Below are 24,033 nucleotides of genomic sequence, written 5' to 3'. Positions count from 1 at the left end.
AATAGTAAAACAGATAAAGGATTAAAACACCATATTAAAATTATTAAAAACAGTACATGAGCCCTTATCGGTAGCGCTTCCCTCTGGGCTTTCATCTCCATCCCCCACAGGATTCAGTTTAAACCTCCCCTGGTCAAACTTGCCATTTCTCAGGCAAACACATGCAGTCCATGTTCTGCCAGAAGCCCTTCATCCAAATAGCATAAGCCCTGGTCCCAGAAACCTAATCTCTCCCAGCGACACCGTCTTGGCAGCCAGTTGTTCACCTGCAGAATTCTTCTTTCCTTTTTTAGTCCTCTTCCATGGATTAGAAGGATGGATGAGAACACCACTCAAGCCCCAAAGGCTTTGAGCTTCCTTCCTAGCACTTCATAGTTGGACACGGCAGTCAAAGCTGTGCTTAGAAGTATAATGGTACCACATGGAGAAGCAGGAGTGGATAACTATTGGTGGACTTGATGAGTGTCTGCAGCTGTTCCATCGGGAGTCAATATACTTCTCAAGCCAGCACACTTTCGCTTCTTTTCCTCGCAGTAGGGAGTCACCAGCCATGACCATCCTTCTCTTCCTCTTGCTGCAGGGAGTGGTTCCATCCCTTCTGTTCTGCAGGGCTCCAGCACCTTTCTTCCTGCCCTGCAAGATCTGCTGAAGATCTTCCCCAGAAGGCTCGGAGCCACTCTCTTCTTCAGGAGCCTCAAAGCAGTTTCTTAGTTGTAGTGGTGCAGAGTACCTTCTGAATCTCCTCCTCCTGAGTATCATGGCCGTCCATGCAGGGTGCTCCTCCTTTCTTTCATCCTGCTCCTCTTTCTGGGTTTCATCACACAGAGCTTTTATCCTGCTGTTGAGATGGCTCTCTCTTGGACGTTTGTGGGCTCTTTAGTTACCCTCTAGGATGTCTCCTGCCATTTCCTCCAGCCTATCTCGTGTATTCCCCAAACGCAAAACATGTGGTATTTTTTCCAGCCCAACAGAACAGGAGCGCCATGACCTCCCCGTGAAATTGTCCAATAGTGGGAGAAACTGCTGTGTCTGCCTGCTGTGGGCATTTGTTTTCAGTTGCTGGGGGCACGCATGGTCAGTATGACGAAGGCATTGAGGATGGGAGTGTGATGTGCAGGAGCAGATTTGACAGGCACAAGGGCAAGATTCGCCCGCCAATTGCAACTCCTGCCTCTGCTCAAGGCTTGCTGAGGAAGGACTTTCCTCAATTCCCAGGTGTCTGCCATGTAAATGCTTGAGCACATTTCTCAGCTGGAGGGAGAAGAGGGTAAAATGCCTCCCTGCAATGAAGGGACACACATCTGATCCCCCACCCCACCAAGCTCAGAAGCAACATCCTCTGTTGATTCAGAGCACTCCATTAAGTTCAATGGGCCTTACGCCCAAGTAAGTGTGCTCAGGTTTGCAGACGTACAGGGCGATCTTATGTCTACTCAGAAGTAAGTCCCATTGAGTTCAATGGGCTTTACTCCCACATAAGTGTGCTGAAAATTGCAGACCTATGGCACAACCTTACATTTTATGTCTACTCAGAAATAAGTCAGAGGTTTCCTGGGACTGCGAGAAAAGAATACAGCAGAAGTTAAGCTACGAAAACAAGAACCCCCCCCCCCCCCCGCTCCTTTGCACACATGCCAGGGAGAGAATCATAGAAGGCCTAAAAGGCCATCGAGTCCAATTAAATTTCATTCTGTTGTTTTCTGCCCAGGGAGGGAGGCACTCCCTCGGTTCAAACCATGTGTCTGCCGTGTAAAGGACCCTTTCCTAATCCCACAAAGAAACTGAAAGCAGGAAGCTCCAGAAAGGGTGTGGATTTGCGTAATGTAGAAACACCCTTTGTTCAGTTTTTAAATAGATCGCAGATAATGAGCTATCAAATTACCCTATTGTGTTCCACTTCAGTTTCCTCCTTTAAAAGAGTTAAAGCGGCAGGAAGAGGAGCAAGATCAATGAAAGATAATGGAAGACTCAGATATGGGGAGAAAGAGGGGGCAAGGGGGAAGGAAGCACTTGAAAAAGGGAGTCGTCATGATCCTGCTTTTAAAACGGAAGCAGAAAGCCCTGTTTTAAATGCAGGATTTTGGGCTGGTGTACAGATGCCCTCTGAGTGACCCCCACAGTTGTCCTTCCAGCGCCTCCTGTGTTCTGTCCAAGAGCTCTTCGTCCTCTCTTATACCTCGCAGCGTGGCCACTCGCTGTCCCAGACCCCTTACCTTCTCTTCTTGCAAGGCAGCCAGCTCAGACTTGCTGCCAGTGTACGCCATGCTATCTTCAGGCAGCAAAACAAACACGCTGCGTCCCTCACAGGTCACCGCTGTGGAACGGCAGCCCTCCGCTCTGTCTTCCTGGTGGGTCCTCCCTCTTCACTACCAGTGCAGCGGCCCTTCCTGCTGCTTCTTCCCTTAGCTGCTCACCTGATGGGCCCTTCTGAGCACACACGGTCCACTTACCTTAAAGGGAAGTTTTCCTAGAGACCTCCTCCTTGACCTCTGCAAACTTGGCTGTCAAACCCCTATTAGCTCGCCTTGCTCACTTGCTCAGTGAGCTCCCTGTCCCTTTCATCTTGTTGTATTTGCAGTGTGGACAATGCTTTGTCCTTGAGGTTTTTCCCAGTTGCAATCCCTTTTGCCTGTTCTATACAGATGAATGGAGTGAAGAGAAGGGGTTGCAATCAAGAAAACCATGGAGCGCAACACAGCAGCCTACTCCACACTTTTGAGACAAAAAGATCTGGAGGAGCAGAGGAACTGTGTTTCCTCCCAGAAGAAAACTTTCCCAAGGACAGCCTCTCTACCCTGCTCTTTAGAAGTCACTTGTAAGAAGAGGGAGAAATGGGATTGCAGCAGCCAGGAAAATATGTGTGGGGCAACATACCCCATACCTTGTTCCCATTGTTACAAAAGGGAATTCTGTTCCCCAGTACCCTACATCCTCTGAAGCAGCCCCCTGTACTGCCTATGGCAGGTTTCCTCCAGATGTTTGACCACAACTCCCACTACCCCAGTCAGCATGGCCAGTGGCTGTGTTGGCTGGGAATGATGGGAGTTGTAGCTAAACACACTGGGAGGGTACCAGGAAGTGGGCCTATGGGATTGGTCCATGCCTGAATGGGGAATGGGCATCTCACTGGCAACAGAGGGGCTAGCTGAGTGGTGGGAGTTAAGGGAGACAAGCATTCCCTCCAGCAAGCCCACATCACAGTGCAGGCATCTAATGCCTCTGTGTTCAGCGTGGTGCCTTGCCCCAGAGATAGCTGCTGCGGTTATGGGCTCTAATACCGTCTTCTAGGGACAGCCCATAGCTCCATAATATATATGCAGACAGTTCAATCCCTGGAATCTAAAGATACATATTTCCAATCAACTGGAAAGCTGTTACAGACCTGAGACAATTTTCTTTTAATCAGACTCGGAATAAATCTCATATACTGATTTGGCGATATATTCCACATTTGAACAGCCTTTTCAAATGTGGTGAAAGACACTTGTGGATCCCCACCAGCTTCATCTGGGGTGAAATCCTTAGGGGTTAATTTAGGAGGTCTGTCTTCTTCCTCAGTTCTCCTTTTATCCTTCCTCATCATTTTCTCTTTTTTCAATTTAATCCTTTCCATATCAATTTCTTTTGGTACTTTATTTTTTCTGATTCCACCTCCCTGTCTCTCTCTGTCTCAATTCTGCTTCTTTCAACTGTCTATCCAGCTCCTTCTGTTTTAACTCTGCCTCTTTCAATTGCATCTCTGCCCTCAGTTTTTCTCTTTCAAATTCTAAATACTGAGGTGACATTGCTGTATGCACAGGTCTTACTGGATTTACCTCAGCCTCTCCAGCACCACTGCCTCTGAGGTGATCTATTAACATCAGTTTTAATTGACGGACTTTCCCTCATAAGGAAGATTGAGGGGTTCATCACATGGAGCTTTTATCCTGCTATTGAGATGGCTCTCTCTTGGAAGTTTGTGGGCTCTTTACAGGACGCCATTACCCTCCAGGGCATCTCCCGCCATTTCCTCCAGCCTATCTCGTGTTTTCCCCAAATGCAAAACATGTGGTATTTTTTCCTGCCATGGAACAGGAGCGCCATGACCTCCCTGTGAAATTCTTCAACAGCGGAAGAAACTGCTCTGTCTGCCTGCTGTGGGCATTTGTTTTCCATTGCTGGGGGCGCGGTCAGGATGACACTTGACAGGAGCAAGGGCAAGAATCGCCCCCCAATTGCAACTCCGGCCTCTGCATTTCTCAGTTGGAGGGAGAAGACAGTAAAATGCCTCCCTGCATCTGATCCCCCACCCCACCAAGCTCAGAAGTAATGCCCTCTGTTGTTTCAGAGCACCCTATTAAGTTCAGTGGGGCTTACTCCCAAGTAAGTGTGCCGAGGGTTGCAGACTTACAGGGTGATCTTATGTCTACTCAGAAGTAAGTCCCATTGAGTTCAATGCTGCTTACGCCCACATAAGTGTGCCAAGGGTTGCAGACTTACAGCACAATCGTACATTTTATGTCTACTTAGAAGTAAGTCAGAGGTTTCCTGCGGGCTGCAAGAAAACAGCACAGCAGAAGTTAAGCTACGAAAAGAAGACCCCGCCCCCTTTGCACACATGCCAGGGAAGGAGGGAGGGACTCCCTCAGTTCACACCACATGGCTGCCATGTAAAGGAGCCGTTCTTAATCCTGCAAAGAAACTGAAAGCAGGAAGCTCCGGAAAGGATATGGGGTTTTGTGGTTTTTTTGCTTAATGTAGAAACACCCTTAAACTCTTACATTTATCTAAGGGCTCCTTCACACGGAGCTTCTATCCTGCGATTGAGATTGCTCCTCCACGGAAGTTTGCGTGCTCTATACATGACGCTGTTACCCTGCTGTGACCATCCAGGGCGTCTCCTGCACTAAATGCCCTTTGTTCCGTTTTTAAATAGATTGCAGATAATGAGCTATCAAATTACCCCGTTGTGTTCCGCTTCAGTTCCCTCTGAACTCGGAGGCGACCGCCTATCCTAAGCAGGGCAGGAGAAGCATGGAGGGGACCATGCCCTCTGCGCTTCCTCTGCCCTGCTTTTTTGGCTATACAGCTGATTGCAGCTGTCTAGCCACAGGAGCATGGAGCGGGAAGGAGGCTGCTGTCCTACATGCAGCTACGCTCTCCCTGCCCCGGAACGCCCCCAGCCACACCCCTTTTCTTGCGCGCGCAGAGGATGGAGCTGCTCCGCGCTGCCTCCAAGGCGCGGAAGTGGGGGGAGGTCGGTTTTCCTGTCTAGCCGCTGTCTAGTGGCTACAGGATTGCTCCCTAACAGTCCTTCTTTTCTCATGCTCAAAAACTCTACTTTCTACTCAGAGTTTTCTTTCCCCAAACAATGTGACTACTTGTGTTTTCTTGAGATAGGTTTAGGGATCGCTGTTTTGTTTCCTTAGTGCACTCTTCCTTCCTTGTCACCTCCTCTGACTAAAAATGTCACAGTCACTTTATTATTCTGTGGTTTATGAGGAAATAAAGCCACTTTATTTTGGAATCTTTATTTCGGATCCTGCCACCACTTGTGACCACTGCTGGGAGATGTTTTTCCCCCAGCCTCCGCCTCTGAAACTGAGAAACAACCCCCTCAGGAACGCCTGCTTTCACTCTGGGACAGCTGTACCCACGGTCCCACAAGCTGGAACCGGGAGAGAGTAAAACCCTTTTACTCTCTCCCGGTTCCAGAGAAACTCAATATGCTCAATTGGTTCTCTCAACCCACTACAGGCGAAGTAACCGGGAAATAGATATAAAAGCAGCCTAAAATCAAACAACATGTGGATTTTTAAAGACAAACAAATAAAAATGTATTTAACACAAGAAGAGTTATATGTTATTCTTATTCGTTAATACTTGGTCCTAACTTCCCTGCCTACTCTACACCTTCTAAATTCCTACACACAAACCCCACTAACTAGATGTTGTTTCCAGGATCCCCAGGGCCCCGTCGCATTGTCTGTCAGCTCACCCTTCACATGGCCTCTGAGTCCTCACACGCTGTCCTGTCCTGTCCCATCCCACCTTTCCCTCACTCTCTGGCATGCTATTAACCCTGTCTTAGCTGGGTTACCTTTAACAATATAAAAACTTACATAACCAAGCAGGCAGAGGTTACAACTCCCCCCCCCCATTTCAAACCAGAGGAAAGAACATGACCCCCCCCTTCATTTTGGAGGTTTAAGCAGGAAAAGTGTTAAAGGGGTCCTTTTAATAAAATTGTCCATCAGCTGAACTCACCGTTTCACCTGTAAAAAAGAAAAAAAAAATACCACAACAACTCCACCATCAATCAACCCCCACCCATTTTCCCCAAGTCAGGAAAAGAATTGTTCTGAATACTCAGTTCAAAAGAATAATACTTGGTTGGTTGAGGATCCTTACGTGATTGCAGAACAGGAACCTTTTCTCCTGGACAGTCTGTATTAGCGACCACCTCCTCTCAACTGGCCGTGTGCCGGATCTCTGCTTGGCATTTCTGGAACTTGCATGACCACTGCTGCAACGATTCATTGTGCTTTCTCATCATCTGCAGCCACAGTAGAGCACGATGATCGGTCTGGATCACAAACTTCTGACCCCACACATATGGCTGGATCTTTTTCAGGGCCCAAATCATCCCCAGACATTCTTTCTGAATTGAGGAATAATTCTTCTCCCTTTCAGACAGCTTTTTATTGTAGTAGGTGACAGGATGTTTCCCTCCCTTCTTTTCTTGCAAGATAACTGCTCCCACTCCAGACTCAGGGGCTACTATGAATGTCTTTTCCAAAATTAGGCGCTGTGAGAACAGAAGCTTTGCATAATGTCTGCTTCAACTGTTCAAAAGCCAAATTACAATTCTCAGTCCACTTTACTTTATCCGCTTGATGTTTCTTCATCAAATCATGTAAAGGAACTGCAATTTCTCCAGAACTTGGGATAACCCTTCTTTTATAACTGGTGACTCCTAAGAAAGCTCTTACTTGTGTCTTAGTTTTGGGAATTCTTTACTGCTTCCAACTTGTCATCTAGTCCTTGGGCCCTGCCTATAGTGTTAAATGGCAAAACCTGTCAGTTCTGGGGCTGGGAAAGAACTCCACCTGAGGTGTCAGAGAGCTGCTGCCCGTCAGAGCAGATGATACTGGGATAAATGGACCCAGTGCTTTGGCTCAGGACAAGGCCCCTCCATCTGTTTCTAAGATGTTGAACTGAGCAAGGGCTGAAGAGAGGACAACCATGGCTACACCTACTGGCTCAGTCCCTCATGTGCCCGGATGCAGTCAAAGGGCTCTTTCATTTCTTCTTCCCCAGGGGCAAAGAGAACAGAAGCTTTGGCCAGATCCACCAGCTGTTATACATTTCAGCCACTCACTCCCTTTTGATAGTGTTTTGGCCCAGGAGTGAACAAGTGAGGCACATGAGGGAATCATCCTGACTGACTCTTTGTTGCTGTTCACACTTAGGCAATGTACGGATGGCTGAGGAGCAACTTGCCTGTGCTCTGGAGTGAGCTGTTGGGGTGTATAATAAGGAGCAGCCTTTGCTAAAGCATCTGTGATGATTTACACCAGGCGGGTAGGAGGTGAAAGTGCATGTTAATTGTTCATGTGCACATAAAGGGCAAGGCAACTTAGGCTGGTTAAGCTCCCTGCCTCCTTTGTCAGTAGCTGACCTATGCCCCCCTCCAGCACCCCTTTTTCTCAGCCTGTGTGAGCACAGAGAAGGTGACCCCAGCAAGTTGGAGGCAGGAGCCAACACCAGTGATGGTGTGATGTATGTAGGCTAATTGACAGCTTAGGTGGGGAAACATTCCTCTCTCAAGATTGACTGCCTACCAAGCATTCAGAACATAAAAGGCACCAGTGGAGGCCGGCATGCTCAAGTTGTGTCGGTGTGTTGTGACAAAATGTTTTGCTGTGCATGATGCAGCGCAAAAGAAAGAGGAAGTGGTACCTTGGGGAGGGGCTACAGAGCCTGTGTTTCAGGAGATGCATTGTGGCCCTGTGAAAAGAGCGCCCAACAGTTTTCACAAATGATGGCAGATTCATTTTTGTATTTGGCCGATGTCTGTAATTTGCATGCACTACCTGTACTGGCTGGAATGTACATTTTGATTTTAAAATAACTCTCTTCCATTTTCTATCCCACATTGGCAATATTCACAAATAATACATTGTGGTCCAAATGGGTAGGCTGAGCAGCTCTTGTAAACAGTCCTTAGACTTGATCCTAGAAGATTTGTGTTCAAATCCTTCCATCAGCCATATGGGGTACAGGCACTATGTTATTTTTACATGGTGAAATCCACCTCTGGGGGCCATTGCCAACAGATTATTTGAAGCAATATGATCATGTGAAATGTTATATGGCAAATGGGACATTTTCCAGCTGTATATGTGAAGAGGACTGTGGTTTCCCCTGGGATCCTGCTCATACATACAGCTCCAGAAGAGTTGCATGGATGGCTGATTTTCACCTGGAGGTGCTCCTGCAACCACTTGAAAAGTTCCAAGTGTTATATCTGAAACCACTCTGAATATGCTCCTGTATGGCAAAAGATGGCATTTGCAGCACCTTGGGACCAAATGAGATAAGACACCATCTGCACAAGTAGCAGTTGTGTGAATGTCTTTTTAAAATAATATTGCAGGCTTGTGCCCTCTCACCTGGATGGGGAACCTGTCATAGGCGGTAGGGGGCGTCTTTGTCTCCCACTGCAGTCTCTATCTGAATCCCTGTGCCTGCTATTTACATTGGAGAAAAATTTCCCATTTGCTCCAATGGGAGCGCCCGCCACCACCATGCAAATAACATACATGTGGGGCTCAATGCAGATTGGGCCTGCAGTGGGAGGCAAAGCCCCCCTGCCCACTCCATAACAGGCGGCATTTGTCTTTTAAAGAAGCCATTTGCACAATTGCTAATTGTGTGACTGGCATCACATCTACTTTGAAGAATGTTAGTTTTCAGTCACTCTTCTTCTGGCTGTTTTAAATAGTAGATTTCCCCATCTGTAGGACCAGTTAGTGGAAAGGTCCACCACATGAAAACATCATGGAAAGGTCTCCACGTTAATGTGAGAAATGGACTGTATTGGCTGCAAATTGCTTAAAAACAAACACCAAAATAATTGCAGAGTGTGGTGGAGGAAGGGGATGAAAGAGAAAACAAATAGGAGTGTTTGTTAATTGCAACGCATTTTGCTCCAGTAGCAGAACTTTGATTTTTCTGGTAGCAGAATCTGAGGTTCCTTTGGTGCAGTGGGGGTGGGGAGAACAACTCTCTTCTAAATTACAAAGCCATTCTGTAGTAGAGGCAATTCTTACTCACCACAGGCAAGTAACTAAGTGGCTATTTGCAAGCTCTGTGTAACGTAGTCCTTATAGAACTGTACCAATACAGTGTTTGGATACTGCCCTATATCAAATGTTCCCTGCATATAGAAAGCGAATATTTCAGGGGAAAATATACTAGATTAGCATCCTCTGTGGTATGCTAGTTATCCTATGTGGAGGAGGGATTTTTGATGTGGGGGAGCATTCAAATACACAACCCCATCCACCTTTGTCCTAAAGTAATAGAGGATGACTGTAGAATATGCTTTTTCTGAATAGCTGAATTGTCCCCCAGTCTAGGTTCCCATCTATAAAACAATTATTACAGTGCAATCCTGTACATGTCTACTCAGAAGAAAGTTCCATGGAGTTCAATGGGGTTTACTTTCACGTAAATAGGGTAGAGGATTTCATCTGTAATAGCATACTTTGCAGTATGGTTGTCAGAATAAATGAAAGAAGGATGATAAAGTATGCTGTATACTAAAATTGCTATAAAAGTATTAATAATATATCCACAGTTTAAAAAGACAGAGAAGTGTCTACCTCTCTCTAGAAAGTACTCTCAAAAGGAGAATGAGAAAGTACATAGAATCATAGAATAGTAGGGTTGGAAGGGGCCTACAAGGCCATCGAGTCCAACCCCCTGCTCATTGCAGGAATCCAAGTCAGAGCATCCCTGACAAATGGCTGTCCAGCCTCATCTTGAAGGCCTCCAGTGTGGGACAGCCCACCACCTCCCCAGGTAATTGGTTCCATTGTCGTATTGCTCTGACAGTCAGGAAGTTTTTCCTGATGTTCAGCCGGAATCTGGCTTCCTGCAACTTGAGCCCATTATTCCATGTCCTGCACTCTGGGATGATCAAGAAGAGATCCTGGCCTTCTTCTCTCTGACATCCTTTCAAGTACTTGAAGAGTGCTATCATATCTCCCCTCAGTCTTCTCTTCTCAAGGCTAAACATGCCCAGTTCTTTCAGCCTCTCTTCATAGGGCTTTGTTTCCAGTCCCCTGATCATCTTTGTTGCCCTCCTCTGAACCCTCTCCAGCTTGTCTGCATCCTTCTTAAAGTGTGGTGCCCAGAACTGGACACAGTAGTCCAGATGAGGCCTAAACAGTGCTGAGTAGAGGGGAACTAGTACTTCCCGGGATTTGGAAGCGATGCTTCTATTAATGCAGCCCAAAATAGCATTTGCCTTTTTTTGCAGCCACATCACATTGTTGGCTCATCTTCAGCTTGTGATCGACAACAATTCCAAGATCCTTCTCGCTTGTAGTGTCGTTGAGCCACGTATCCCCCATCTTGTAACTGTGCATTTGGTTTCTTTTTCCTAGATGCAGAACTTGGCATTTGTCCCTATTAAATATCATTTTGTTATTTTCTGCCCAGCGCTCCAGTCTATCCAGATCACTTTGAATTTTGTTTCTGTCTTCCAAAGTATTAGCTATCCCTCCCAATGTTGTGTCATCTGCAAATTTGATCAGCATTCCCTGCACCTCGTCCTCCAAGTCATTAATAAAAATGTTGAAGAGCACTGGGCCCAGGACTGAGCCCTGCGGTACCCCACTCGTTACCTCTCCCCAGTTTGAGAAGGTCCCATTGAGAAGCACTCTTTGAGTCCAATTCTGTAGCCAACTGTGGATCCACCGGATCGTTGTTTCATCTAGCCCACTTTGAGCTAGTTTGCTCCTCAGGATATCATGGGGCACTTTGTTGAAAGCTTTGCTGAAGTCGAGGTATATGATGTCTACAGCATTCCCACGGTCTACAAGGGAGGTTACTTGATCAAAAAATGAGATCAGATTTGTCTGGCAGGACTTGTTTTTGACAAATCCATGTTGGCTTCGAGTAATCATGGTATTGTTGTCAAGGTGCTTCCAGATGGATTGCTTTATGATCTGCTCCAGAATTTTCCCAGGGATTGATGTCAGACTGACTGGTCTGTAGTTCCCAGGTTCCTCCTTTTTACCCTTTTTGAAGATAGGGACAACGTTAGCCCTCCTCCAGTCATCTGGCACTTCCCCCATCCTCCATGATTTCTCAAAGAGAATAGACAGCGGTTCTGAGAGTTCTTCTGCCAGTTCCTTTATGACTCTAGGATGCAGTTCATCTGGCCCTGGAGATTTGAACTCATTCAAAGTAATTCGGTGTTCCTTGACCATATGCCTGTCGATCTCAAGCTGCAATCCTGCCCCTTCAGCCTGTACTTCACCTTTGCCAGGGGGGTCATAGACCCTCTTTTGGGAGAAGACTGAGCCAAAGTAAGAATTGAGCACCTCTGCCTTTTCTTTGTCCTCTGTTATCATTTTGCCATCCTTATTTAATAGCTGAACCACCATTTCTTTCCTCTGTCTTTTACTATGCACGTAGCTGAATAAAGCCTTTTTGTTGTTTTTAACTTCCCTTGCTAACCTCAGCTCATTCTCAGCTTTAGCCTTCCTGACGCCATCCCTGCAATTCTGTGCTATCTGCCTGTACTCTTCCTTTGTTACTTGGCCTTCTTTCTACTTCCTATATGTGTCCTTTTTTGTTTTCAGTTCATCCCTAAGCTTTTTGTGAAGCCACATTGGCTTCTTCTGTTGTCTTCCACCTTTTCTTCTTGTTGGAATTGCTTGTGATTGTGCCTTGAGAATTTCCTTTTTTAAAAGCTCCCACCCATCTTGGACTCCTTTTCTCGCTAGCATCGCTTGCCATGGGACCTTACTGATCATTGTTCTGAGTTTATGAAAATCAGCTTTCCTAAAATCCAGGGTACGCGTTTGACTACACTCGGCTTTTGCTTCCCTTAGAACCAAGAACTTAAGTATAACATGGTCGCTTCCCCCCAGAGTTCCTGTAACTGCTACTTTATCCACTAAGTCATCTCTGTTGGTTAGGATCAAGTCAAGGATAGCTGATCCTCTAGTTCCTTCCTCTACTTTCTGTAGGAGGAAGTTATCCGCCACACAAGTCAGGAATTTCCTGGAGGGGCCATGTTTTGCCGAATTTGTCTCCCAACAAATATCGGGGAAATTGAAGTCCCCCATTACTAATACATCATGCTTCCTTAAAACATTGGCTATTTGCTTTTCAAAAGTTTCATCCTTGTCTTCTCCTTGATTGGGTGGCCGGTAGTAGACTCCGACCACCAGGTTCCTTTTATTCTTTGCTCCATTTATTTCAACCCAGATGCTCTCGATGGGGCTACCAAGCTCCTCCTCCTGTATTTCTGTGCAGAGATATGTATTTTTCACATACAGTGCAAACCCACCTCCCTTGCTGTTCCTCCTGTTCTTTTTGAACAAGTTATATCCTTCAAGTGCTGTATTCCAGTCATGAGAGTCATCCCACCAAGTCTCAGTTATACCTATCAGGTCATAATTTCCCTCTTGTATTAAGAGTTCAAGTTCGTTCTGTTTGTTTCCCATACTCTGGGCATTAGTATATAGACATCGAAGACCATGTGCTTCATAGTCTGGCTTTCTTCCTACATGTGTCTGAAGACTATTATTGGGCGCTATCAGAGCTGTTCTCTCCATTGCAGTGCATGCGCCTATGTCCATTGTTACCCCCAACATTACATCTCCCTTCCCCGTAGGATTCAGTTTAAAGCCCTCCTGATGAAGTTCTTCATGCTGTGGCCAAACACATTCTTCCCATCCTTTGTGAGGTGCAACCCATCCCTAGCCAACAGCCCATCTTCCAGGAAGTATAGCCCGTGGTCCCAGAATCCAAATCTCTCTCGTCGGCACCACCTTCGTAGCCAGTCATTCACCCGGAGTATTTTTCGTTCCCTTTCTATCCCTTTTCTAACTACTGGAAGGATGGATGAGAAAACTATCTGGGCCCCAAAGTTCTTGAGTTTCCTTCCCAAAGCTTCAAAGTCTGACGTGATCTCTTCGTAGCTCCGCTTGGCGGTATCATTTGTTCCCACATGGATGAGAAGAAAGGGATACCTGTCAGTGGGCTTTATGAGTGCAGGCAACCTTTCAGTCACGTCTCTAATCTGTCCTCCCGGGAGACAACATACCTGGCGAGTCCATGGGTCTTCGCGACATACTTGGGTCTCGATCCCACGCAGCAAGGAGTCTCCCACTACTACCACTCTTCTTGTTGTTGTAGGCCTGGGTTTCATCGCCTCTGTTTGACTGACCTTTAGCCTCTTGCTCACTCTCATGCAGGTTCCCCTGTGATTCTTCCTCTGCAGGCTGTCCTCCAGTCTCATCCGCAAGTACCTGGAATCGGTTCCACAGCTCCACTGCTTCCACTGGTGCAGAGTGGCATCTAGTTCTTCTTCTCCTAACTGTCACCCTTTTCCAAGGAGTATCCTCTATTCCATTTTTCTTCACCTCAGCATTTCCCACTGCCTCATCTTGCTGTTGCTCTTCAAGCTTCTGGTCTGCCCTTTGCTGCTGTAGTTCCCCCATTCTGTCCAAGAACTCTTCGTGTTCTCTTATTCCCCGGAGGGTCGACAGTCGCCACTCCAGTCCACTTACTTTTTCCTCCAGCAGCGTGATCAACTTGCACTTGTTGCAGGTGTAGGTCATGTTGTTCTCAGGCAAGAAAACAAACATTGCACACACCTTGCAGGTCACCACCACTGGAGAGTCTTGTCCTTCCATAGCCTCTTTTCCCTTTTTGTGTCTAGCTTTGTGATTGTTCTAGACTAGCCTGTGCCTGCTCCTCTACTCAGTAGAGGTTAAAAGCAGAGTCCCACTGGTGTGAAAGTGTGTGTTACAAGCCAAATAAATGGAAAAAAGTTAGTTAAAATAAAAAATAAAAATAATTAAAAAAAAAATGTTAAGGGCCTCCCCCTTGACCTCCCCTGCCGAACTCCCCTGGCCAACTCCTGTTTGCTCCCCCTGATCACTCGCTCTGGTCGCTCGCTCTCTGGGAGCTTGCCTGCTTCTGTAGTCCCTGGACCAGCCGGAGCAGCTTGCTCTGCTCTGCTCTGCTCTTCTCAGCTGGGAGGCGGGAAACGGACATAAAAGGCATTATGGAGAAAGATGAGGATAAACTCAAAGTAGGGGAAAAGCTGGTGTGCTACTCTTCCCATAATGCATTCTAGCAACAACAACCAAAAGTTATTTTCTCCTTCCCTCCCCCCTTCCCCCATAGCTGGGTCCAGGAGTTCCTGAATGAGGAGAACAAAGGTCTTGATGTGTTGGTGGACTACCTTGCCTTTGCCCAGTGCTCTGTCACGTAAGTCACTGTTGTCTCATGGGTGGAAAGGGGTGGGTAATTGAGGATTAAGGATTACGATAGAGCCATTATCTCAGGTCAAGCATCCAGCTTTGTTGTTGTGGGCCTTGAAGCAACAGGGAACTCCAGCATGGACACAGTAATAACTGTACAGGCTACGATTCATAGTCTGCTTTATCTCAGTAGCTTGCACTGAATGGGCTTCTCGTTTTAAACTTTGGACAGACAGGTAGACAGTTCTTGTCCTATTCCAAACTGTTTTGAAACTTCCCTCAGCTGCCAAAGTTTGCCATGTGGTATTCAGGGGAAGTCACCTTTGCTGTTTAAGAAAAAACAAGTCTTGGGCTCCTAAAGCTAATGTTCATGATTCTTTAGATCTTCATCATACATTTTATTTTATATAAGGACCTGGATGCTAAACAACCGTCTTAAAGGGACAAGAGCTCCACTTTGTGAAATCTAAGGCACACTTACCCCTCCTTTTCCCACCTCTGTGAAATAACCTCTGTGACGCTTGATTTGAGCCTCAACACATTTGGAGTTCTTCCAAAGTTCTTGACATAAAATAATTACCAAGTGTGACAATTCTTCCAAGTTGCGATAGCCACAAGCAATAAAGAACAAGGGCTATGATAACAGTTGTTTGGCCCAAACTGTATTTGAGGCTGGAAAACAAGGTTTCATGTTATGCAGAGTTCTTCTAGCTTCTGAGGCACTCAACAAAATTTGGAGAGCATGATCATTCTGTCATTTCTAGGCTGTTACTTAGCTAAGAAACAGCAAAAGTGACTTAATGTAATTGCTGTTAATGAATTAGATTGCACACAGTCCTTGCTGGGAGGCATTTCCCCAGGCTGGAGACAGATTTCTGTTCACTCGCAGGACTTACAAGCTCCCTTGTGCCCTGTAAACCAGGTGAGGACAGCCCTTGGCCTAATTCTGAAAGCCTTCTGCAAATGATCTGTTCAGTCCTCTGGCAGGAGCAATCTGTCCACCCCACTGGGCCACCTGCTGGGTGCGGAGGAATAGGGAGTGTCAGGGGGAGAGAGAGAGAGAAGGCAGGGAAGAAAGAGAGAGAGAAGAGCTGGTTCTGCCCACTTTTGTCCCCACCCACTACTGGCATGTGGCCCTGGAAAGATTGCCTGTGAGGGAACGTGGCCCACGACAGAAAAAGGCTCCCCATTCCTCCTGCATCACTCATGAATTACTTCATTGTGGAGTTACTCCTGGATTGGAAATCATTTAATTTAAACCATTCCTAAGAGTGCTTCCAGACAAGACTTTTATTGCACCAGTGCCTTGCCTCATACACAGAATTTTGCTGGGGGTCCCAATGATGTTGTCTTCCACTCATGATCTTCCCATGTTTTACCACTGCTTCTTCCATCTTCTTTCTTACCACAGAAAATCTGTTAAGGAGGTAAAGATGGAATAACTGCATAATGCCTTTTGACTGGAGCTCTCTGTCTGGAAGTGCCCCAGGAGACAGGAGGGGCTTATGACTATTCCACAGAGGAATGAGTGACTGGTTCTCTGCAAAGGGCTCTCAGTAGAATACAGGCTCCCTACCCATTCACTTCTTCATGGTAAAATGGAAGTTATACCATGGAGAAGTAGCAGTCTGTTAAAATCAAGCAATGCTACCTGCTTATTTTGCATAATCTGTTCTGCTTCCGCTAATCACAGGAGCCACCAAGCAAGCACCTGTACATTTTCCCTGCCTGCACATTTTCAGACTCTTCTCCATAACCTTGAGAAGTACAACTTATTTATAAAGAGCACCTCGAAGACACAAACACAGTATGAATAGAAATCCTGAAATATGATCATAATCAAGCTAGGTCAGAATACTGGAGAGCAACCTGGCTCCCCCTGAGCCAGATGGAAAGTGGGGCATGAGCCATGTTTGAGAATCAATCTGTGAATCCCTGGGGGAGGAGTGGGGTGGGGGTGGGGGGCAACAGTTGCAACTCACTCAGTTTCAGCCTGTTTTAGTCCATAGTGTTGACATGTCTTTAGTGGCAGCCCTGCTTTCCCCCTCAGTTCCACTGCTGCCCTCTTAACAAATCCCTCCTGCCTCCCAGCTGACGCACGTCTGTTCTTGTGTGTGTGGCTCCAGGTATGATATGGAAAGCACTGACAATGGGAGCCCAGGGTCCGACAAGGGAAAAGCCCTGGACAGATCTCTGGAGGACCTCAGCAGAAGCAACTCCTCCCCCACGCAGGGCTCCGCCAAAATGAGGCACCTGAGTGTCAGGTAACAGAATGAGCACTGGGCAGCATTTCTGGGACCCCTTCTCCCATATTGGGATGCAGCTCATGAGCCAGGAGGAGAGGCAATTCCACTTTAATTCCCTCTCCCCACCTCATCTAAATGAAGTTAAACTAAATGTCTTAAAATGCAAAACACACAAACCCAGCAAATTTAACACCTGTTGAAAACTTTTTTGTTTTGGCCAATGTGAAGCTTCTGGAGAAGGGCATCTTCAACTACAAAATTAACAACATGAAAATGAGAAACCATTTTAATTAATGTAGATCAGGCATTCCACATGCCTCCCCCACAAACTATGTCTCTGGTTAAAATAAGACAAAACTAAAGCATGGAGCTGTGAAGAAGAAGCAAGCATGCTGGTTAGGTGGAGGCTGCTTACCGGACCAAGAGGACGTCCGCAGTCTCACTCAGATTCTCAAGTGTGTGTATGTATGTGCACGTGTGTGCAATCCTGCATCTAAACGCATTGGAAATACTTTGCAACCAAATTGGCTCCAAATTTTAAAAGCAACAGTAATTTCTTCCTTTTAAATGAGTGCTTCAGATATACTGTATTTCCTGTCTTTAGACTAGTTCAAGCTACCTAGTTTATTACTTCTTAAACTGTGTTCCCTGAAGCTCTTTCAAGTGCTTGCTGGAACTACAAGTTTCCATACCATACTGAGGAGAGAACCCATTTTCCAGCTTACAGTTTTAAAGTGGAAAGCACCAGGGCCTCCTCAGCAGTGCAAGCAAATGTGTGGAAAGGACCCCCCACCCCAGCTTGCGCGCATAGCTCCCTCCCAGGCGTACATGTAGTTTTTATAATCAGACAGGGGCCAAGTTTTTGTTTGGAAGCCTTTCAAGCATCCTCCCATGTGGCAACTATAAGCTTTCAGTTTTAATGTAGTAAATCAGTCAATCTGCTGGTTTATAAAAAAAAAAAATAGCCAATCCAAAACAGTAGCTCTCAATACAGCAAAGTTTAAGAACTACTGGGCTAGTTAATCCAATTTCCAAGTTCTCCCAATATATGACCATCTTAGAAACAAACTGTCCTAAAAGCTGCCTTTGAGAATTTACTTTCCTTACTTTCCTTCTGACATATGACAGGTTCTGGTTTTCTTTTCCCTATCTTGCATTTCCCTGTCGCTGCCCTTACTCTTTCTCCTTATTTTAACCCACACTTCTTTTGCACGCTTCCTTGGAAAAACGCCTCATGGTAGGTACCCATCAAATGGCCTCCTTGGGACAGGTGGGGAAGAGGAGCAACAATATGATGGGACTTGGCTTGCTTGTAATTTGGGTTTGTCAGATCAAAAGAGAGATGGAAAGGAGCAATGCAATGGAAACTGTGGTCCACTGAACCATGATATTTTGAAAAGGAGGGCTGTTCTCTCTCTCTCTCTCCCACCCCCTTCAGCAAATCATAAATTGAGATATCAGTCAACATTTTGTCTGGCAGTTCCATTTCTTAGGAGCCCACTTGGGGCTCAGAGTTCAATTTGCTAACAAACGCCCATAGATTTGAGGCCAGATCAACCCTCTGGGGTAAGGAAAGTCCATGGCATAAGGTCCTGAATGCAGTGGAGCTTATCCTGGGTGGATGCCAGTACAGCTAGAAATGACTGACCCACTACCCTGCAAACAAAGATTTTCTATCCTTGGGAGCAGTTCAGTGCCAGAGAATCCACAGAGGAAAGAGTTCCTGCTACAAGCCACACTGGAAACTTCACTGAAAAATATAGTATAGGAAGCAATATTGTTTTGGAAAGGTGGGCAGTAAAGAGCACAATTATTTTCTGGATTTGACCAAAGACTGCTGAAATTGTTTCAAGGTTATTTAAAAGATCACAGTAAGGTGTCCCCCTGTGGTTCTAAACTGCCACTTTCCCCCTTGGTTGGAGGGTGGAGGGGCAGGGAAACATCCACCTGAAGCATCCTATTTTTCCCTCCTGTCCTGCAGGGTTGCAATCTTCCACCTCCTTCAGGTGTTGCCATTTGAACCAGCAGATCCAAACATTCTTTCAACAAGTTCACCCAAGCGTCCCCTCCTCCAGCACCCCCGGGAGCGAGCAGGACTGTAAGCCCAGGCCACCTGTCAACTCCTACTCACCCCGGTGAGCCTCTCCCACACTTCACCAGAAACTTGCCCTGTGAATGCAGCCAGAGGCTTGACTAGGCCAAGGCATGCACTCCCCACTTAAGCTGTTGTGTTAATTGGAAGGCAGTCCAGATACTGAACATTAGGAGCCCTTGAAGCAGTGAGGTCTGGAAATCTGCATTTTAAAAATCCTGTGTTATGCAATCCCCACCCTCCAAAGTTCTGTAATTGAAATGAATTTTGTAAATCTGGGACAGCTACAGATATTTGCATGCTTTTATTTTTGTTTCACAGTGATGTTTTGTCACTGTGTGTGTGTGTGTGTGTGTGTGTGGGCGGGCCAGGGGGTTAAAATAAAATTGGCTCCAGTTTTGTTGTTGCCATGTTCAGAGGCAGCAGGACGGGACGTGGTGCAGGCATAGGGGAGGGACTAGGCCATACTGAGTGAAGAAGTCGCAGCCTCTGAAGCCACCTTAAGGCATGCCCATGCCTGTGTGTGTCTCTTTTCTCAAATCTTGAGATCTAGAAACCTTTTCTAATTCTGAAACTGGAAAGCTCAGATTCTCAGCACCTGAAGGGCAGTCACCACATTCAGCACAAGTAGCCGCATTCTGTATTCTGCTGCACGAACAGCTGTGTGCATAGCTCCCCATGAAATAGTCTCCTTCCATAGAATGTTAAGCATCTCTAAAGTCAAGTCCCATGGCCTGTTGAGTGGCCCACCCCCAGCCTCTTCATTAAGGATGGTGGTACTGCAAGAACTGGACAGTATCTTCTAGGCAAAATTTGGACTGGTGACCTGGAGGCAGCAGAGGTTTTATATTGCCATCCTGCTTCCCAGCCTGGCCCCCACCCACCCCGTCCTGCTCCTCAAGTCCTTGCTCTTGTGCTGCTCGTTATGCAGTTGGATTGCTGGCTGCGGTTTCGCCTCCTTTCTCATCCAGCTGTTCCCCACCCCCACCCCTTGAATGTATTTCTCCCTCAGACTCAATCCGGCACACAGCAGAAAGGCGCTGCGGAACTCGCGCATCGTCAGTCAGAAGGACGACGTCCACGTGTGCATCATGTGCCTCCGTGCCATCATGAATTACCAGGTGACTGAGAACAATGACTGGAAAAGTGTTGCGCGGCTGTGAGAAATTGAACATTGAAAGACATGCTAGGGGCTTCCCCAAACACACATAATATTGGAAACTGCTTTTGAAATATCCTTGGGTGTGAAAAATGGTGTGTAAAGCAGTATACGTAGATGCTGTTGGAAGGAGGGAAGACTCAGATGCCCTGTGGTGTACAAGGAAATTGATCCCTGGCATCTCAACATGCCAACATTTGGCTTCAAATGTTGCTGTTCAGGGATGACTGGAGCTGTAGTCCAACAACATCCGGAGGGCACCACGTTTCCTGCCAATTAAAAAGAGGTATATCAGTGGCTATTAGCCATAAGAGCTAAGTGTAACCTCCACGTTCAGCGGCTGTTTGTCTCTGAATGCCAGCTGCTGGAGGGCAAACAGTGAGGGAGTCCGGTTGCCTCAATGCCCTGCTTGTGGGTTGCCTGCACGCATCTGGCTGGCCACTGCTAGAGAATCAGGTGCTGAACTTGATGGGCCATTGGTCCAGTCTAGCAGGGTTGTTCTTATGGTGTGTACATATGCACAGAGAGCCTGGAATAACTCAGTCAGCAGGTCTTGTAGTAATATTTACCTCTGGGGAAGCCCGTTTACAAGGCCATTTTTATGGCATTATTTTTGAGAGAATGTGTCACCTGATCCTGCTCCGCCCATCTTGGCCATAGTTATGGGGAGCGGGACTTGCATATCATAATAGCTTGGAGACAGATAATCGTTCTGAACAGAGTTGGAAGTGGTTTGAGAGAGGCGTTGCTTCCCATGATGTGTACGCACATTTCAACTGTCCTGCTGCCATATCTGGGCAAACAGGCTTTGTAGGTTTTGAAACAGTATAAAGCCCTGTTTGGCCAGAGATAAACATGGGGCAAACATATACACCAAGAGGCGGGATCCCCTCAACTCTTCCCCCCTCCCCAAAGTGCTGCACCCAATCTTTCAGTGTGTCCAGACTCAAGCCATTTTGCTGTGAGTAGTACAGACCTGGCCTGCTGTCCCCAGTCATGGCCTAATGGCATGTCCTCTGAGCCTCTGTGGAACAAGAGGGACACTCAGCTCTGGCCCCATCTGCAGCCATCACACCCCCTAATTTATCTGGATTCACTTTGATTGCTAACATCCTCTCTTACCCTCCTCTTAGTCAGGGTTCAGCCTTGTGATGAACCACCCAGCATGTGTCAATGAGATCACGCTGAGCCTCAACAATAAGAACCCCAGGTAAGAATCCTGACAGGTATATCCTCACTGCTAGGGATGAGTGGATCCAGGGGCTGGACCACCACGTGTAGGTCTAGGGCCCAGCAGCCCCAGGGGCCCCAAAATGCAGCCTCCCCACACGTGTTTCATTCATTCATTCATTCATTCCATTTCTATATTGCCCAATAGCCAAAGCTGTCTCGTTGGTTCACAACAACTAAAACCACAGAGTGCAGCACAATAAAACATAACATACAACTTTTAAAAGTTTAAAACTTCAGTATCGAACCAAAGTAGAAGCCAGCAGCAGTATAAAGTCTGGTTGTACTTTTATATTGTAGTTTTAAGCTTTCATATTTTAGACTGTTTTATGCTCTATTTGTGGTTTTAATGTTTGTGAACCGCCCAGAGAGCTTCAGCTATTGGGTGGTATAGAAGTGTAATTAATAGATAGATAGATGATAGATAGATAGATAGATAGATAGATAGATTTAAAAGTACAATAACAGCTTGAAAAACAACAGAAACTGAAAGACTAAAATGCCTGAGAAAATAAGGTCTTCACCTGGTAGTGAAAAGACCCTAGCATAGGCACCAGGTAATCGTCTCTGGGGAGGGCATTCCGCAACCAGGGTGCCACCACCAAAAAGGCCCTCCCCTTAGTAGCTACTTGCCTTACCTTATTTGTCAGGGGCACCCAGAGAAGGGCCTTTAAAGATGATCTTAGGGTCCAGGCAGGTATATATGGAAGGAGACAATCCATCAGGTAACCTGTCCCCAAGCCGTTTAGGGCTTTCAAAGTTAATAACCGCTTAAAAAAAAAACTTTCTGCAAGGACACATACATACACACAATTTCTCTTCCCCTCCAGTCCCTGAAGCTCACTCTCCCCTCATCTTACCAGGCAGCAGCACCTTTTCTCTGTCTGTCTTTAACTTTGAGAAAAGATGGAGCATGCTGCAGAGGAAGGCATGCCCGGCATGTTAATTTCTCCAAAAAGCCTCAAGGTGGCCCCATGTCAAAATCAAGATGCCCATTGTGGCTTCAGCCTCCTGTGCTGAAGCCACAATGGGCTCAAACTTTTCTGACAGTTAAAAGAAAGAGAAATAGATGGTGGTGCTGCCTGATTGGGAGGTGGTTGGAAAGGGAGCTCTGGGAACAGGGGAGAGAGAGAGAGTGGAAAAAGAGAGGGGAAGGAGAGAGGAGGCGGGGAGAGAAAGCACACGGAAGAACAGAGAGAGGAAGAGAGAAAAAGGGGGGGAAGAGTGCGTAGCAGGGAGAAAGAGTGAAGCAGGAAGTGAAAGTGCTGGTGGAGAAGAGGAGAAGGAGCACTGGTGGGAGGGGAAATGGAGTGGGGTGGAAAACCCAGAGTGGGGCGGGGGCAGGGGCATCCTTCCTTTGGGTCGGCGGTGGGGCTGAATTCTGGCAGCGCCCCTGGACGGACGGATCAGTCTGTTTCCTGGCCATGTCAGTTTCACATATGTTCATTCAATAGGTCTGTTCCATCCTGTTCCTACTTTAATCTGTGAATTTCTAAAGAAAAAATCGACAAGAAAATTCATATTTAAATATGTATTTTGAATATATTTTCTCACAAAATATGCATTTCTAAACACATTTTATTCTAAAATACACATGTTTATATGTATTTTGGTATGTTTCTTGAGCCAAGAACTGCATTGCAAAATTCAAAGAACTGCAAAATCTGGAGGAAAACTACATTCCAGTCTGCATGTTCATCTAAGAGGTGTGGGTCAGGTTGGTTCGCTTTAAAATGCGGACTGAACAAAATCCTCAAGCATGCCGACGTGTCTCCGGTTCTACAAGATGCTGGACACTTCAGTAGTCCCTTTGTAGATACTTTAAAGGTAGATCACAGGACTATTCACAATCTGCAGCTTATGAACTGTAGTTCAAGGTATTAGCCCTGAAATAACAATGTAAATATAACAAATTCCAGAGTTATAAACATTATTCCTTATCCTCTTACAATTCTCCTGTATCCAAGTGTCAGTTTACCTTCTACAAGGTGATAACAGCCTGTAATTATGAACCAGTTCTCTCCCGTTAAGCTTCCCAGCAGAACGAGCTGACTCTTCCTGCTTTTTCTCTTGGCTCTCTCTTGGAGTGAGGACTTCACGCCCAAGGGACTGAGCCAGCCAGCCCACAGGGGTTACACTTGCAACCACTGCTGCCGCTTTGATTTTTGAAAAGTGCTGCTACAGCTCAGGCCTGTCCTAAGGTCACACAGCCTTCTGACTGGGAAGACGTGCCCCCTAATCTTAGATGGGCAGGGGCAGATCGTGGGGTGCTCAGGGGGAGGGAGCTGGACTCTGCACCTGCTTGGGGACACTCTGTGGCTGCCTCGCGTGTTCCAGTGCACAGAGCCTTGGCACTGAAAAGGGATCTGTGGCCCGTCCCTTTCCCAGTCCACCCGCAGCAGCAGCAGCAGCTGCAAACCTCCTCCCCCTAGCCGCTGCTCTCTTGGCTGTGGGAAGCAGTTTCCTCTAGGGCAGGGGTGGGGAACCTGATGTCTCCAGATATTTTTGGAGTCCAACTCCTATCATCCTTGCTGGCCAAGGCTGATGGGAGTTTATTTATTCATTCATTCATTCATTCATTCATTTCTATACTGCCCAATACCCAAAGCTCTCTGTTGGTGAGGAATAGACAAAGGCAAATCAGTATGGGTTGAAAGCTTTGCTCTTGCTATTTTTTTTTTAAAGTGGACTTAAAAGCTAGTAATGTTATGAAGACACAACAGATTTTCACAAAAATAGGAAAGGCAAGACCCCGTCAATTTCCATGCATTTTTGGATGAATTTAAAGGGGTATGAGAGAGAGAGAGAGAA

At 46.5% G+C, this 24,033-nt stretch overlaps 1 protein-coding gene across 6 annotated transcripts in view; it reads left to right on the top strand.

The window, feature by feature from the left end:
* The window catches only part of FMNL1 (formin like 1), a 181,476-nt gene that overhangs the window by 82,059 nt on the left and 75,384 nt on the right, over positions 1-24,033 (top strand). For 2 of the 6 annotated variants that reach the window (XM_084804349.1, XM_084804351.1), the window contains exons 5-8: positions 14,419-14,502; positions 16,622-16,759; positions 19,846-19,954; positions 21,126-21,202. In XM_084804349.1, the coding sequence (XP_084660475.1) occupies positions 14,419-14,502; positions 16,622-16,759; positions 19,846-19,954; positions 21,126-21,202 (408 nt within the window). Of the gene's footprint in view, positions 1-14,418; positions 14,503-16,621; positions 16,760-18,722; positions 18,877-19,845; positions 19,955-21,125; positions 21,203-24,033 lie in introns of all 6 variants that reach the window. The other 4 variants (XM_084804352.1, XM_084804353.1, XM_084804354.1 and 1 more) reach the window with 3 other exon arrangements.

This window comes from Heloderma suspectum, chromosome 6 (genome assembly GCF_057233095.1).
Source record: "Heloderma suspectum isolate Gila_16-S chromosome 6, 16-S_ref, whole genome shotgun sequence".
Classification (NCBI taxonomy): domain Eukaryota; kingdom Metazoa; phylum Chordata; class Lepidosauria; order Squamata; family Helodermatidae; genus Heloderma; species Heloderma suspectum.
Note: the sequence above shows the minus strand (reverse complement) of the source record. Positions and strands in the feature narration are given on the sequence as shown.